Genomic DNA, 12,004 nt, shown 5'->3' with positions numbered 1-12,004 from the left:
GCCCTGACAGTGAATTAGCTGATTTCAAATTCTTTTGAGACCTCTGTAAATCCCCTACCAGGCTCATAAGCTCCTACAATCTTCTACTTGAAGGCCTGAGACGGCTCTTTCCATGTTTTAGTGGTGATAACTCCTACTTTAGCCGTCAGGAAAACAACAAATTAAATGTCAGAGGTTTAAATAGTAAAACTATACTTCAATACATTTAGTAAAGATTTTCTAAAATGTGGATCTGAAACAATACAGCTGGGTGTGATTCTATCAAAAGCATTAATTAATGTCAGGATGCCTTAATTTATTACTCACCAGAAACAGTTTATTTTAAATTACATTTAACAAAAGTTTTAAAGAGTATTTTCTTCCGTTTTAATTGGATTGGATTTTTTAGTGTTGCTAAATAGGCATGACATATTCCCACATTCAAACGTGTTTCCTAGCATGTCCTATATTCTTATATGAGTGTAAAGATCACAACATAGAGGAAAGTCAGAAAGACAGACTAAGGAATAGGTAAAAAAAAAACAAAAACTTAACTACAACTATTTTACAGGTTTTTGATACAGAAAAGTGTTCGTGAGACATGGTTAGACTAAACCCAGAGTAAAAAATTCAACATGAATTCATTTCACTGCAGAAACAGGTAAGTTTCAGATGTTATCACAGCTGTTTGGGGTCTACAGAAAAGCGTTAACACCAAATGGTTATCAAAATAACACATTTTTCAGCTGCTGGAGCCTTCCTCATGTCTGAAACAAAAACATGCTGGTTTAAATTTGTTCACACTGTGTATGTTTATGTACATAAATCAAAAACAGCTGCAGTGCTGAAGCTGGAACAAGTGATGTTGGTTTTAGATGGTGAATAATGAACAGGAGGACTAGAGGTAGAGCCTTTTGCGGGAGCGAGGTCTGAAATCTGTAGTTTTAGAGACAGATGTGGCTGTTAACACCACATCTGATTACATAAGAATGACTCCTCAAGCTTTGGCTAATTCTAACAAAAAATAAACAATAGTTATAGAGCCACTGACAGAAAGAGTTAAGTACCCAAATAGAGTGGCGACAAGTTCATGTGATTGTATTCCAGAGGGTCAATTGGTAACAGAGTTGACGTCTTGGTGCAGCAGTACGAGGGTCTGGTTCCCTCATGGGTCTGGATTTGGTGGAGAACAGAACCAGTCACCTATTGTAAATTCTCTTGTGGTGCAACTCATTCACAGCTGCCTCGGTGCAGTAATGTGAAGCTAAATTAAGCATGTGGTAAATTAAACAACTTTGTCCCAGGATTGCACTGCTGCACTCATTAGTTTTCATGAAATTTAGATTTTTAAGAAAAACAACCTTTCTTTCATATTTCAGTAGTGTAGCCTACAAAGTTAATATTTTTAGAATCCATTAACTTTAATGTTAGTATATCTCGTTAACATGGTAGTTTTGGCCTCAAAAATATGGTATTTCCAATAAATCCCGTGATACTTAGATATCCCGAGCTTTTTTCTGCCTTGAGCGTAGCATTGCAATAATAATTCTCAGATTACCCAGTTTTTCACCAGCCTTGAACACATAATTTGATTTGTGAATCCCTAGTAGTTAGAAAGTCTCAAAAGCGCAGCCAAAGTGAACTGTGTGCTCGGTTTGACCGATCCATCCACATCTGCTGATTTGTACAAGTAGTGTATTGCTACTTGTGCAGTTTTGAAACGTGTCAATTTAAGAAGCTGTTTGCACAAAATGTTGATGTACGCATTTATACACGGTGTTATGCACATTTGTGAATTATGTTGCACCCTTACAAATCTTGTTATATGTTGCTAAATTAGTCTCAAAAAGACTGTGGGTCTTTTCTAGACTAATTTTGCTCCAAAGAAAAGTATGAGCAAGGAATTCCCTCTGCCTCGAGTTTTGTTCTTATTGTCCTTTAAGCACTCACACACATGATTCTAGGAGCAACTTCAGTTAATCTATATACAACTTCAGAATGACTTGCTGTCTTTCCTCTGTTTCATCACAACATGACAGTTCTCCCTTGGTGCCCTCTGGGTTGAGAAATGTTTTGCTGAAATTTCTTCACCAAAACATTATGGCAAGAAATTTCTTCTTGCACCACTGTATTATCTGGTTGCTCCACATGCAAACGAGTGGAAAGTTCTGAACCCTCATGAAAACAAACAATGCAACCCCTTTCAATTTTCATAAAGACTGTGAAAGTAACGTCACTACTTGTGTATTTTGTGCGTATTACTCCTTGCAAATCAAATCACTCACATACCTGCCATTGGTTTGCAAACCTCAGAGAAATTTGACTTTCTTCCAGGTGCTTAGCTCTACATTTGGTCAGTGAGTTTAATTTCAACAGTAAGGATACTGGGTTATCTTCCCATCTGGTTTGATTAAAATTTGGATTTCAATAAAGCAGTAGAACAACTCCACTTAAGACAAATGTTTAGCAGTCTCTAACCGATTTTAGTTATGAAAGGGATAAGATGGTTGTTTTCATCATAAAGATTACAAATACACAGAAAAGTCAGAGATGTTGTACCTTGGATTCCCTCTTCTTCCGGCTAACGACCGGTCTCTGCAGGAAAACGATCTGCTTGGTGGACAGACTTCCATCGCTGAAAGACAAGAAGAAAAGAGAGATAGGAGGAAAAGTGAGAAACAATCAGTTCTGTTCTTCAAACACATTCTGACTGATTTACAGATTTTAAATCCTTGGGTGTATATGTTTTGTCAGACTCTGTATAATTTATTGTTGTTTTGTTTTTAAAAATGTTTTTCTAAGCCTCCAAGATGAATGTGGTCCAGTGATAACACACATTGGCCATCTATCAACATAGTCAATTGACTGCTCATGCTTCACCCTTTTATCTGACAGATTAAAGACAAAATGCTCAGATTTGTAGCTCAACCTCTTCACCACTGTCATCCGTCAGTGTCACTTCCACCCTTTATTGTACTTCATGTTTTAATGGATGAAAGCGGAGAGTGCAACTTCTGAGCATCTTCTTCTCTTTGTTGCTTCCCCAAAATGTAATCCTCCACCCTCTTTTCCTGTCACAGTCCTGCATTCTGAGAGGGATAATCTTCACAAGTACTCCTGCTGACAGATTAATCATGGCAGAAAATGCAGATTTTATTATTGAGTGGGCTTTCTTTGTCTCTCACACTCATCCTCGCCCTTCTGTTGGCTCATCCCTGTCAGGTTTGGTCCTTTTGTTTGCCAAATTTGTGCTCTAAAAGTAACTGCCAGCTGAAGTTTGTATCGTTGCCTTCAATGTTAGGCTAATTTGTGACATCATTGTTTATTATTTTGGCATGTGCTACTATATTTATTTCTTTCAACAAAATGCTTTCAATAGCAAACAAAGATAGCCTGAGTTAATATTAAATTCATTTTCCAAAAGATCACTTTGCTTTGTAAGGAAAATAAGGATGTTTTCACCCGTGATGACCCGGTGGACTCAGTTCGATTTGGGACTAAAATTGCTAATTTTTTACATTACCAGCTGCAGCGATTCACTTTCACACCACACTGTGTCAAACAAACCAAACCCTTTGAAGAACCTATTCCCCCCGTCGCCTGAAATGGTGCTGCACCAAGAAGAAATTGCATGAAAACATCTGCAGAAGACACTGAGAGCATCTTCCTACTTTCCAAAATGTAAACAAAAATAGAGCAACGTCAAATTATACAGGTTGTAGAATTTTTTCTACAATTTTTCTACATTTTTCTCTCTAGCGTTAGACTCTAGCATTTATTTTGGTTGTATTTAACTAGAATGCCCTGGGCTGGAGTCCACGTCCAGCTTTTGGACCGGTCTCTGATCCACTTGCATTCAGACCGTGCTAGAGTTCACTTCAACCGAACCAAGACCTAGGTTTTTAGGCGCACCAGGGCTTGCTATTTTGATCCAAAACAGAGTTTGATTGTGCATTCACACCTCCCAAAACAAATCAGACTTTCTAGGCAAAAGGGAACAGGCTGGGATAAATGCAGCCTGAGTTATCCAATTAACTTTAGCTGATTTGCAGCTGTAATTCCACTCTAAACATAAAAGTTGCATCAAGCTTTTGGTTCAACAGGAGTTAAGTTTTTACGTCACTGTGTAAAAATTTTCATCCACTCTTCCTTGCAGAATTGTTAAATTCATTGCAGGGTTTTGTGCAATAACAGCTCCCTTAATAACATGCCTCTGCACTTCATTTAGATTGAAGTCCAAACTTTGACTATGCCACTCCAAAACCTTTCACTTTTTTAGCCATTCAGAGGTGAATTTGCTGAAATACTTTGGAACATTTTCCTGCTTCATAACCCAAGTGTTCTATGGCTACAGATTATAAACTGATGGGTGAACATTCTCTTTGAGCATTTTCTGGTAGAGAGCAGAATTTCTAGTTCATTTATACAACAAATCTTTTTTTTTTGCTAAATGTGTTGTAGAAAAAAAGTGTTAGATTTTTGTTTTCTCTTTGGTCACCAGAAGTTTATGCTTTGGGATTCTCTTTTTAGTCTCCTTCTTGTTGAATCTTGACCTCTGACCTTAATGGAAATAATTAAGACCTATTTTTAGACCTTTAGATGTTGCTATGGTATTTTTGTTAACCATTCTAAATGAGTGATTAATGAGCTTTTGGAGGAATTCTGGTAGACTTGTAATTTGCTGGAATGGTTTGTCACTGCTTTACGTTTTATCAGCTTGTGGATAATGTCTCTCACTGTGGTTAGCTGGAGTCACAGAGCCTTGGAGATGAATTTGTAACTCTTCTCAGTTTATAATCTCTAGATGTTTGGGGATCTTTTAGCCTGTCTCATATTTCCTGATAGTTTCTATTTGTCCCTTTGTAGATTATTTCTTGCAAATTTGTCTCAAACCTCCCCACAGCCTTATTTTTGTATGTATGCACCAAAAATGTAAAAGCAGGAAAATCTATAAGGAGGCTTATACTTTTTCACTGTAATGTACCAAGTGAGGGGACATATTGGATCATTTCTAAAACCTAGATGGCTGCTGATCATTGCACTGTATGAAAGATGGCAGGTTTTACGATTGCTGCAGATCCCTTCAAAGCCTGCGACAAATCTTCCCTCTCTCAACATGAAATGGACTCACAGAGGGCTCACTATCTAAACCATCCAAAGCCCTTTTTCCATTACCTCCTTCCTTCCACCGTTTATCCATAAACTATTTTCTGGGCTGTCAAGGATGCTGGATGACTTTGCGGTGAATCAAAGCTGATAACTAACGGGCAAAAAGCCCCCAGGCCATTAAACTAGAAAGGAGTGAGATGTCTTAGGAAATTACAGGCCCTCGCTGAACCTACTCCTGGCTGTCAGCGTCAGCTGCTCTGCTACATCTTCATGTTGTGCAGAACAGAGGCAGCCTGTGGCTGTTTTTGTGTTCTAAATGTAACTGTTGATAGCTTAATTTGTTACAGAACATAAAAAGCCCAATAAAAATTAAAAATAAAAAAAACAAACACTTGAAGCAAACTTTCTATTCAGAAGATATTTCACCCATTAAGATAAAACATTTTTATTCCAGTTTCTGGGAAAGGGTTGCACAGTGATACGGTAAATTAAATTGTTCAATCAAAAAGATGATGAGGCATAACTGATGGACTGGTAACCTGTCCAGGATGTACTGTGACTCTCATCCAATGACTACTGGAGATTGGCAACAATGGATGGATAAATGAAGGTACAGATTTAGCTTGAAGCTCATCTTCATCGACTTCATCATTGAAGTCTCTTGATTAGGAAGGAGAAGATTAGGAGTTTGGGGTTTCTGTGACAGTCGACAAAAGACTTGACAAATTCAACAATGTTCAAAAGAGAACCTGTGGTAAAAACAGTGTAGGGGTTGAGGAAAAACAGATAAATATAGTGGATATGTTAACTTAGGTTTATGAGCAGCGCCACACCTCAGTCATGCCTCTAATTACCCAGCAGTCTACTTCTACCCAGTTCATCTACTTATCACTCCATCATCTTCCTTCAACTCCACCACCATTTACCCTCAACTGGACATCCCCTCATCTCATAACCTCCTCATCATCATTTTCATCCACTTCTCTTTGGTCCAGGATAGAGCACGATGTACCAAGTTGGTTGAGAAAAGTCCGTTTCCTAAACACTGCACTACCACACTTGGTTTCCTCTTCTGAGTATGAAGAACAAGGTTATAAATAGGGATGAAGAGGATGAATGCCAAGCGTGGATCTGCTTTTTACATCTATGTAGAGAAAACAATGAGAAAGAAGTGAGAGAAAGATGAGTGGGGAATAATGATTATGTAACCAGATGAGGACTCAGAGGAATAACGGGATGAAAAGAAGGAGAAATGTAAGAAAGGTTTGAAAAAGTGAGTTCTGAATGTAGGTGATGATGAAGATGAAGTTTTAAAAAATTGAGTAGGGAGGATGAAAGGATAAACGGAGCCGGGTTATGAGATGAGGTAAACTCGTCAGGTGAATCAAGTTGCAGGTGTGGCTTGGCTTTGATCCCAAAACCTTAGATAACGCTTTGTCATTAAAATATTACCTTTGTGTCAACTTTTCTTATTCTTTGTTGTTTTCTGGTCCTTTGTAATGGAGCAAAATTCACATTAACTGTAGTTAATGGTTCCAAAATGTAATTACCATCTACATTAATTGAGTATGGTGAACATGAACGCCTGCTACAAGAATTAATGTTGTGTGGAGAAGCCGCCGAGCTTCACTTTCGCATTAATTTCAGCCACCGCTGAGATCACTGACACTCATCCGACCCCCTCCAGATGAAGTGCAGCCCTGGAAGCCTCTAAGACAACAAGCAGCACACACAGTTACTTGTTAAAAATGAAGAAGTCGCTTCAAAAACAAGTGTAATGGCTGCTGCTAATCTGAAAACGATCATCAAGCATTACTTCAGCGCACCAAATACTTTTTTTAGGCGCCGAGAGAAACGAGCTCCATCTTGTTCTGTATCTAGGCCGAGTGTGATTAATTAACCGTGTTCTTTTGTGTTGGGGCGTTCTCAAAAAGATGAGACAAGGGGTTGTTGGGGAAAATAAAAACAAAAGATGAAAATAAAGAGGCAATTAATCAGTTGTGTTCTAAAAGAGCAGTGAACACGAGCAGCTGAGCAGAAGGTTGGGCAAATAATCCGTCACAGTGATGATGGAAACATTGCCTGTCTCAAAGCCTTACTACTTCGTTATGGCTAACAGTTCTGATTGTGCATAGACAAAATGAAGCTACAGTAACAATAATTGGAAAAACAGCTACTTTTTGTAAGGACCTGTGTAAAAATGATGTCTTGTATACTCATAGTATAAAAAGGGGTCATATTTGAAAAGTTAAATCCAATGTCTGGCATCAGATTCCCCTTTGGATTTCCCTCTTCTTCTTTTTCTTAATTAACTTAACAAGATTTTTCCTTAACGTGAAGACCAAATGAAAGCATATGTGAAACTATTTACCTTCAGTTTTTACCTCAGAATTTATTTTGGGTGATTTAAAAATAACTTTTTTAGATACTTCTTCACTTATTTCAGTCAACTGCCTTACTATTTACTTGAGATGACCCATGTTGTGTCGACACATTCCAGACGACTAAAGATCAATATAAAATTGAAATTTTAGGCACAAAGATATGATGTGTTCACATTTCTTTAGTTAAATCTGTGAGAAACAGTTTAACAGACAGAACATTTGGATTTATGCTCCAACAAGATGAATCTCAAAGAGTTATTTGCTGAAAACTAAAGGCCCTTTTTGTTATTTACTCTTTATTTAAGAGAATTTTCAGCGACCGTTAATTTGTTGTAGATTGTTTTCACAGACCTTACACATTTACTCATTAATAAGATGGCATTGACCTTGGCTGACAACCACAGGTAAAAGCTGCCATTCAATGGAAACAAATGTCTCAGGGTTAAAAGTTTAAATTGTGAGCAGGTTTGACTTTAGCGTTGTTTCTGCAGCAATTAAAGTTGGGTGTAAACTGTTCTAGTAAATTTTCATAGAAAATCAGCTAAAATGTTTTGAGTATCACTTTTCAAATCTTTTCTCAGATTCTCAACTAAATTTATGTTTACAGGCTTTGATCTAAACCATTCCCTTTCCACCCTTGGTTGTATGTTGATGGTTGCTTTCCCCCCTCGAAGGCAAACCTCCGGGCTAGTTTCAAGTTTTATGCAATCTCTTTCCTTCTAGTACTCCTCTGCAGCTCGATTCATCTTACCATCTCTGATTAATGCTCTCTTTGCACAGCCTGTCAGTTTAAGTGGATGGCCATGTGGTGGCAGATTAACAGATGTGCAAACGCTTATTTTCAGATGATGCTCCTTAAAATGTCCAAAGCTTGATATATTATTTTAGAATCTAACCCTGATTTAAACTTCTACACGTTATCTCTGACACATCTGCTGCATTCCTTGGTCTCCATGATGCTGTAAGTTGACTGATGTTCTCCATTCCTGAATGCAAAAGCACACCACGTTTTTCAGTTTTTTTTTTTTTTTTTTAAATGTGGGATACCATGCACTATGGTTCTTCCACTTAACAATTATTTATGCTTGTCTACAACATAAAATCCTAATAAAGTACATTGAAGTTTATGGCAGTGATGTGATTGAATGTGGAAAAGGTTAAGGGTTATGAATACCTTTGCAAAGCATAGTTTGTTATTATTAATATGCATTTGGGTCAAACTGTGCTAAAACAATAAAACCAATTTCATCTTCAATAACTATAATGTGTTGCTGCCTGCTTGTCTCATAAATTCAGAAAATGGGGAAATATTTCTTTTAGAATAATTATCTAATCATAAAAAAGAGTTTTGCTTTACTTTTTAGTAAATTATTTCTAAATGATGTCCAATGTTTTTGATAGTAAATGTTTGTTCAAGGCTTGAGTCAATTTAACACTTTTTGTATTGTACTGTATGTATTGTTGATTGTACAGCTTCTTAAGTTAGGCTTCCCTGTAACTCTATTTTGTTGCATGATTATTCTCTGCTTTTCTAGCTTTAAACTACATGTATACTTTATGCTTGTTCTTTGTACCCTGCAGCATCTTCGGAGTATATCAGACTACTTCATTAAATCATCACCATTCTGAGTCAATGCGATGCTTTACTGTGTGTCTGACAACAAGCGAGGCCTTTTGACCATAAGCGGATGTACACTCATATAGCATCTGGGAGTGATGAGTCAGCGCAGGCTTCGCAGAGGAACCGTTACAGTTCTGCAAACAGATTTTCCACTGAACAGAGCCGCTGCTTGTCAACAGACACACACCGACAGCTGCAGCAGCTGCACAGCCCAGACTGACACATAGTCAGGTTAACTTCTCTGAAAGGTTGTCGGATTCATCTGAAGACTAGTTTTTCTCTGAAAAACTGCCAGTTGGTTTTAAAAATAGCTTCACACAAAGTAGAAAGCCTAGTTTTCATCTTTTCTTCTTCAGTTCCCCTTTAGCTTGGGGACTGAGCTAATTGTCATCACAGGTGGAAATTGATGTTTTATGTAAATTTACTATATGTAGACAATATAAATATAATTAACCAAGAAGCTGTGAAGTTGTAAAGGCGATCAGAAAGAGAGGGGAAAAAACTGTACTGATTTTATTTTCTAGCAGGAATTGGCAATTTCCCACAGTGCCAAAATAGCAGTTGCTAATCAAGCACAGTGGTATTACTGTGGTATTACTGTGCTTGATTAGCAACCAAACTTTTCGAGCAACCTTTTCGAACATGTTAAGATTACTGTGGTACAAAAATATGTGTCTTTTGCATTCCTTGTTCTTGTGCATGATTTTATACTACTAACATGTTTTAAATAAATAAATAAATTAATTAATTAACTAACAAACAAACAAATAAACTGGTCTGCATTAACTCCGTACAGAATAAACTGGGTAATGTCAAGTGGAAGATGAAATACATGCTACACCACAGGAATTCACCGTTTTGTACTGAATTATTCAAGTCAGCTACCTTTTCAACTATGCTATTATTTATGTAGTATCTGATGTTTAAAAAAAAACTAAGCAAAACAACAGTATAACAACAACAAATGCATGTTAAGTGAGCAAAAATCTAAAATACTGAGCTTTTTGTGATGGTAAAATCTGTCAAAAGAGCATCAAGTATCCTGTCCTAAGTGCTCCTGCACTTCTCAGGGTTGTCAACAGATGTCAGTAGAGGTCAAAAATCACTTGAAAATAGTGTCATTACCTGTTAGTCCTGATTACAGGAGTCGGCAGGACGCATGTGAGTCTCCATCCATATGTGGCCAGTGACTGAAGTAGAGGAACGTAATCAGTCTTCACCTGCAAACCCTGTGGATGAAAAAAAAAGTCTGTTACAACCTGCAATCAAAAACACACACCCTTAAACTGGAGTATAATCATCAGAGTTTGTCTCTCAAAACCCAAAGCACACAACACAATGTGTTGGAAGTGTGCTCATTATACTACAGGCTGTATTCTTACTATGATTTCAGAGCTACAAGAAACATAAGTATGACATGCAATCAAACTCTGTCAGCTGTGCCTGGGATATCAGTCGAAAAAATACAGTTCCTCTCAGATATGACGGCTTTAATATACTGAATGTGTACTGTCTGTTTTCAAAGCAACGCACACAGAAGCGAAAAAACCCTGCGACATAAATCAACCACTGCAGAAACTCCCTGGCTGCCACGAGTCAACATGGAAACCATCTTTATTCATGACAGGCGTTTTGTCAGTGCACCGAGTCCTTGTGTGTGTGAGAGCTCACAATGTGCTAAACATTTTAATAGTGTTTGAGGTTAAATGAACCATGGCTGCATAGTCTCATAAATGTCATAGATTTAAATCAAACATTTTTAATGGTTATTTTGACTTCTGTCTGAAGAGAAATCCCCCAATAGATGAACTTCTAGAGCACACAAACTCAATCAGTGTAGAGCGGAAGTGCGTGTGTGGTTTGCCGTCGTGCCATGCCGAAAATGAAAAACCACAACGCGTGTCACTCGGAAGCTGGCACACAAAAGGACACATCAGTAAGCACAAACAAACCTTGTTCTGATTAATTTTGACATAGTGAATGATGCAAAATAGCTTTCATTTTAAAGAGGAAACGGAAAATTTTTTACAAATTCATAATTAAAAACTAACACTACAACAAAATGAATTCTGCAATGAGTCAAAGAGGCAGCCTAACGTAAGAATCGTTCACCACAAGAGTCAATTCATAGTCTGCAAACCAACTGTAAGAGGTAAAAGACTTAAGTAAAAGAGAGAAGCTGTCACACCTACACGAGCAAGATTACTGGTCTACTGAGAGTAGAAATTGTTTCCATTCAAAGTTGGACCTGTCAAAGTTTCCCATGAATGTACTTGTTCACTTTAACTCACCAGTCTTACAAAAGCAGCCACCACAGATTTCTAAGAGAATCTGGTAACCAAAATGTCAGGCTAGTAATTTAGTGATACACATGTAAGGTTTGGAGGTTATTTAATGTCCAAAAACCTACAACTCTGTTCCCTAGAAACAGTAGAGCATCATTCAGAGGCTAAAGCTTTTCAGATCATGATGTTCCAAACTTATTGTTTAAATTCACTCTGACATGCTCACCACCATAAAGAGCCGTGTTATAAAGTTTTACAAGAATAGTTTGAATAAGATGCCTAATTTAAAGCTAAAAAGAATGTGTCTTTTATATTTTTTAAATACACCCTTTTTAATGTTAACAATACTAATATATTGCAAGCTTAGAGATATGTTTATTTATTGTTGAATGTGTCTATAAGAACATATATAATTTTGTGTGCATTCCGTCTCAGAAATTGGTATTTCTGGGATCCAAAGTCAGACAAATCAAACAGAATACCTGCCAAAAATGTAATTATGACTTGGAGACCTGAAGGTTCACAAGTCACTTCATGTTCAATATCCGATATGGCTGCTACACGCTTAATAGGTTCATTTTCTGATTGTTTGAATCACTTTCTTTTCATATTTGGCATTTACTGGC

The 12,004-nt window shown here is 37.3% G+C and overlaps 1 protein-coding gene across 3 annotated transcripts in view; it reads right to left on the bottom strand.

Moving 5' to 3' along the window:
* The window catches only part of rftn1b (raftlin, lipid raft linker 1b), a 149,759-nt gene that overhangs the window by 5,760 nt on the left and 131,995 nt on the right, over positions 1–12,004 (bottom strand). For all 3 annotated transcript variants that reach the window (XM_032558425.1, XM_032558423.1, XM_032558424.1), the window contains exons 8-9: positions 10,219–10,322; positions 2,539–2,614 (exon numbers count right to left, since the gene is read on the bottom strand). In XM_032558425.1, coding sequence (XP_032414316.1) covers positions 2,539–2,614; positions 10,219–10,322 — 180 coding nt within the window. The remainder of the gene's footprint in view (positions 1–2,538; positions 2,615–10,218; positions 10,323–12,004) is intronic.

Source organism: Xiphophorus hellerii, chromosome 3 (genome assembly GCF_003331165.1).
Source record: "Xiphophorus hellerii strain 12219 chromosome 3, Xiphophorus_hellerii-4.1, whole genome shotgun sequence".
NCBI lineage: Eukaryota > Metazoa > Chordata > Actinopteri > Cyprinodontiformes > Poeciliidae > Xiphophorus > Xiphophorus hellerii.
This window is presented reverse-complemented; position numbering and strand designations above follow the sequence as displayed.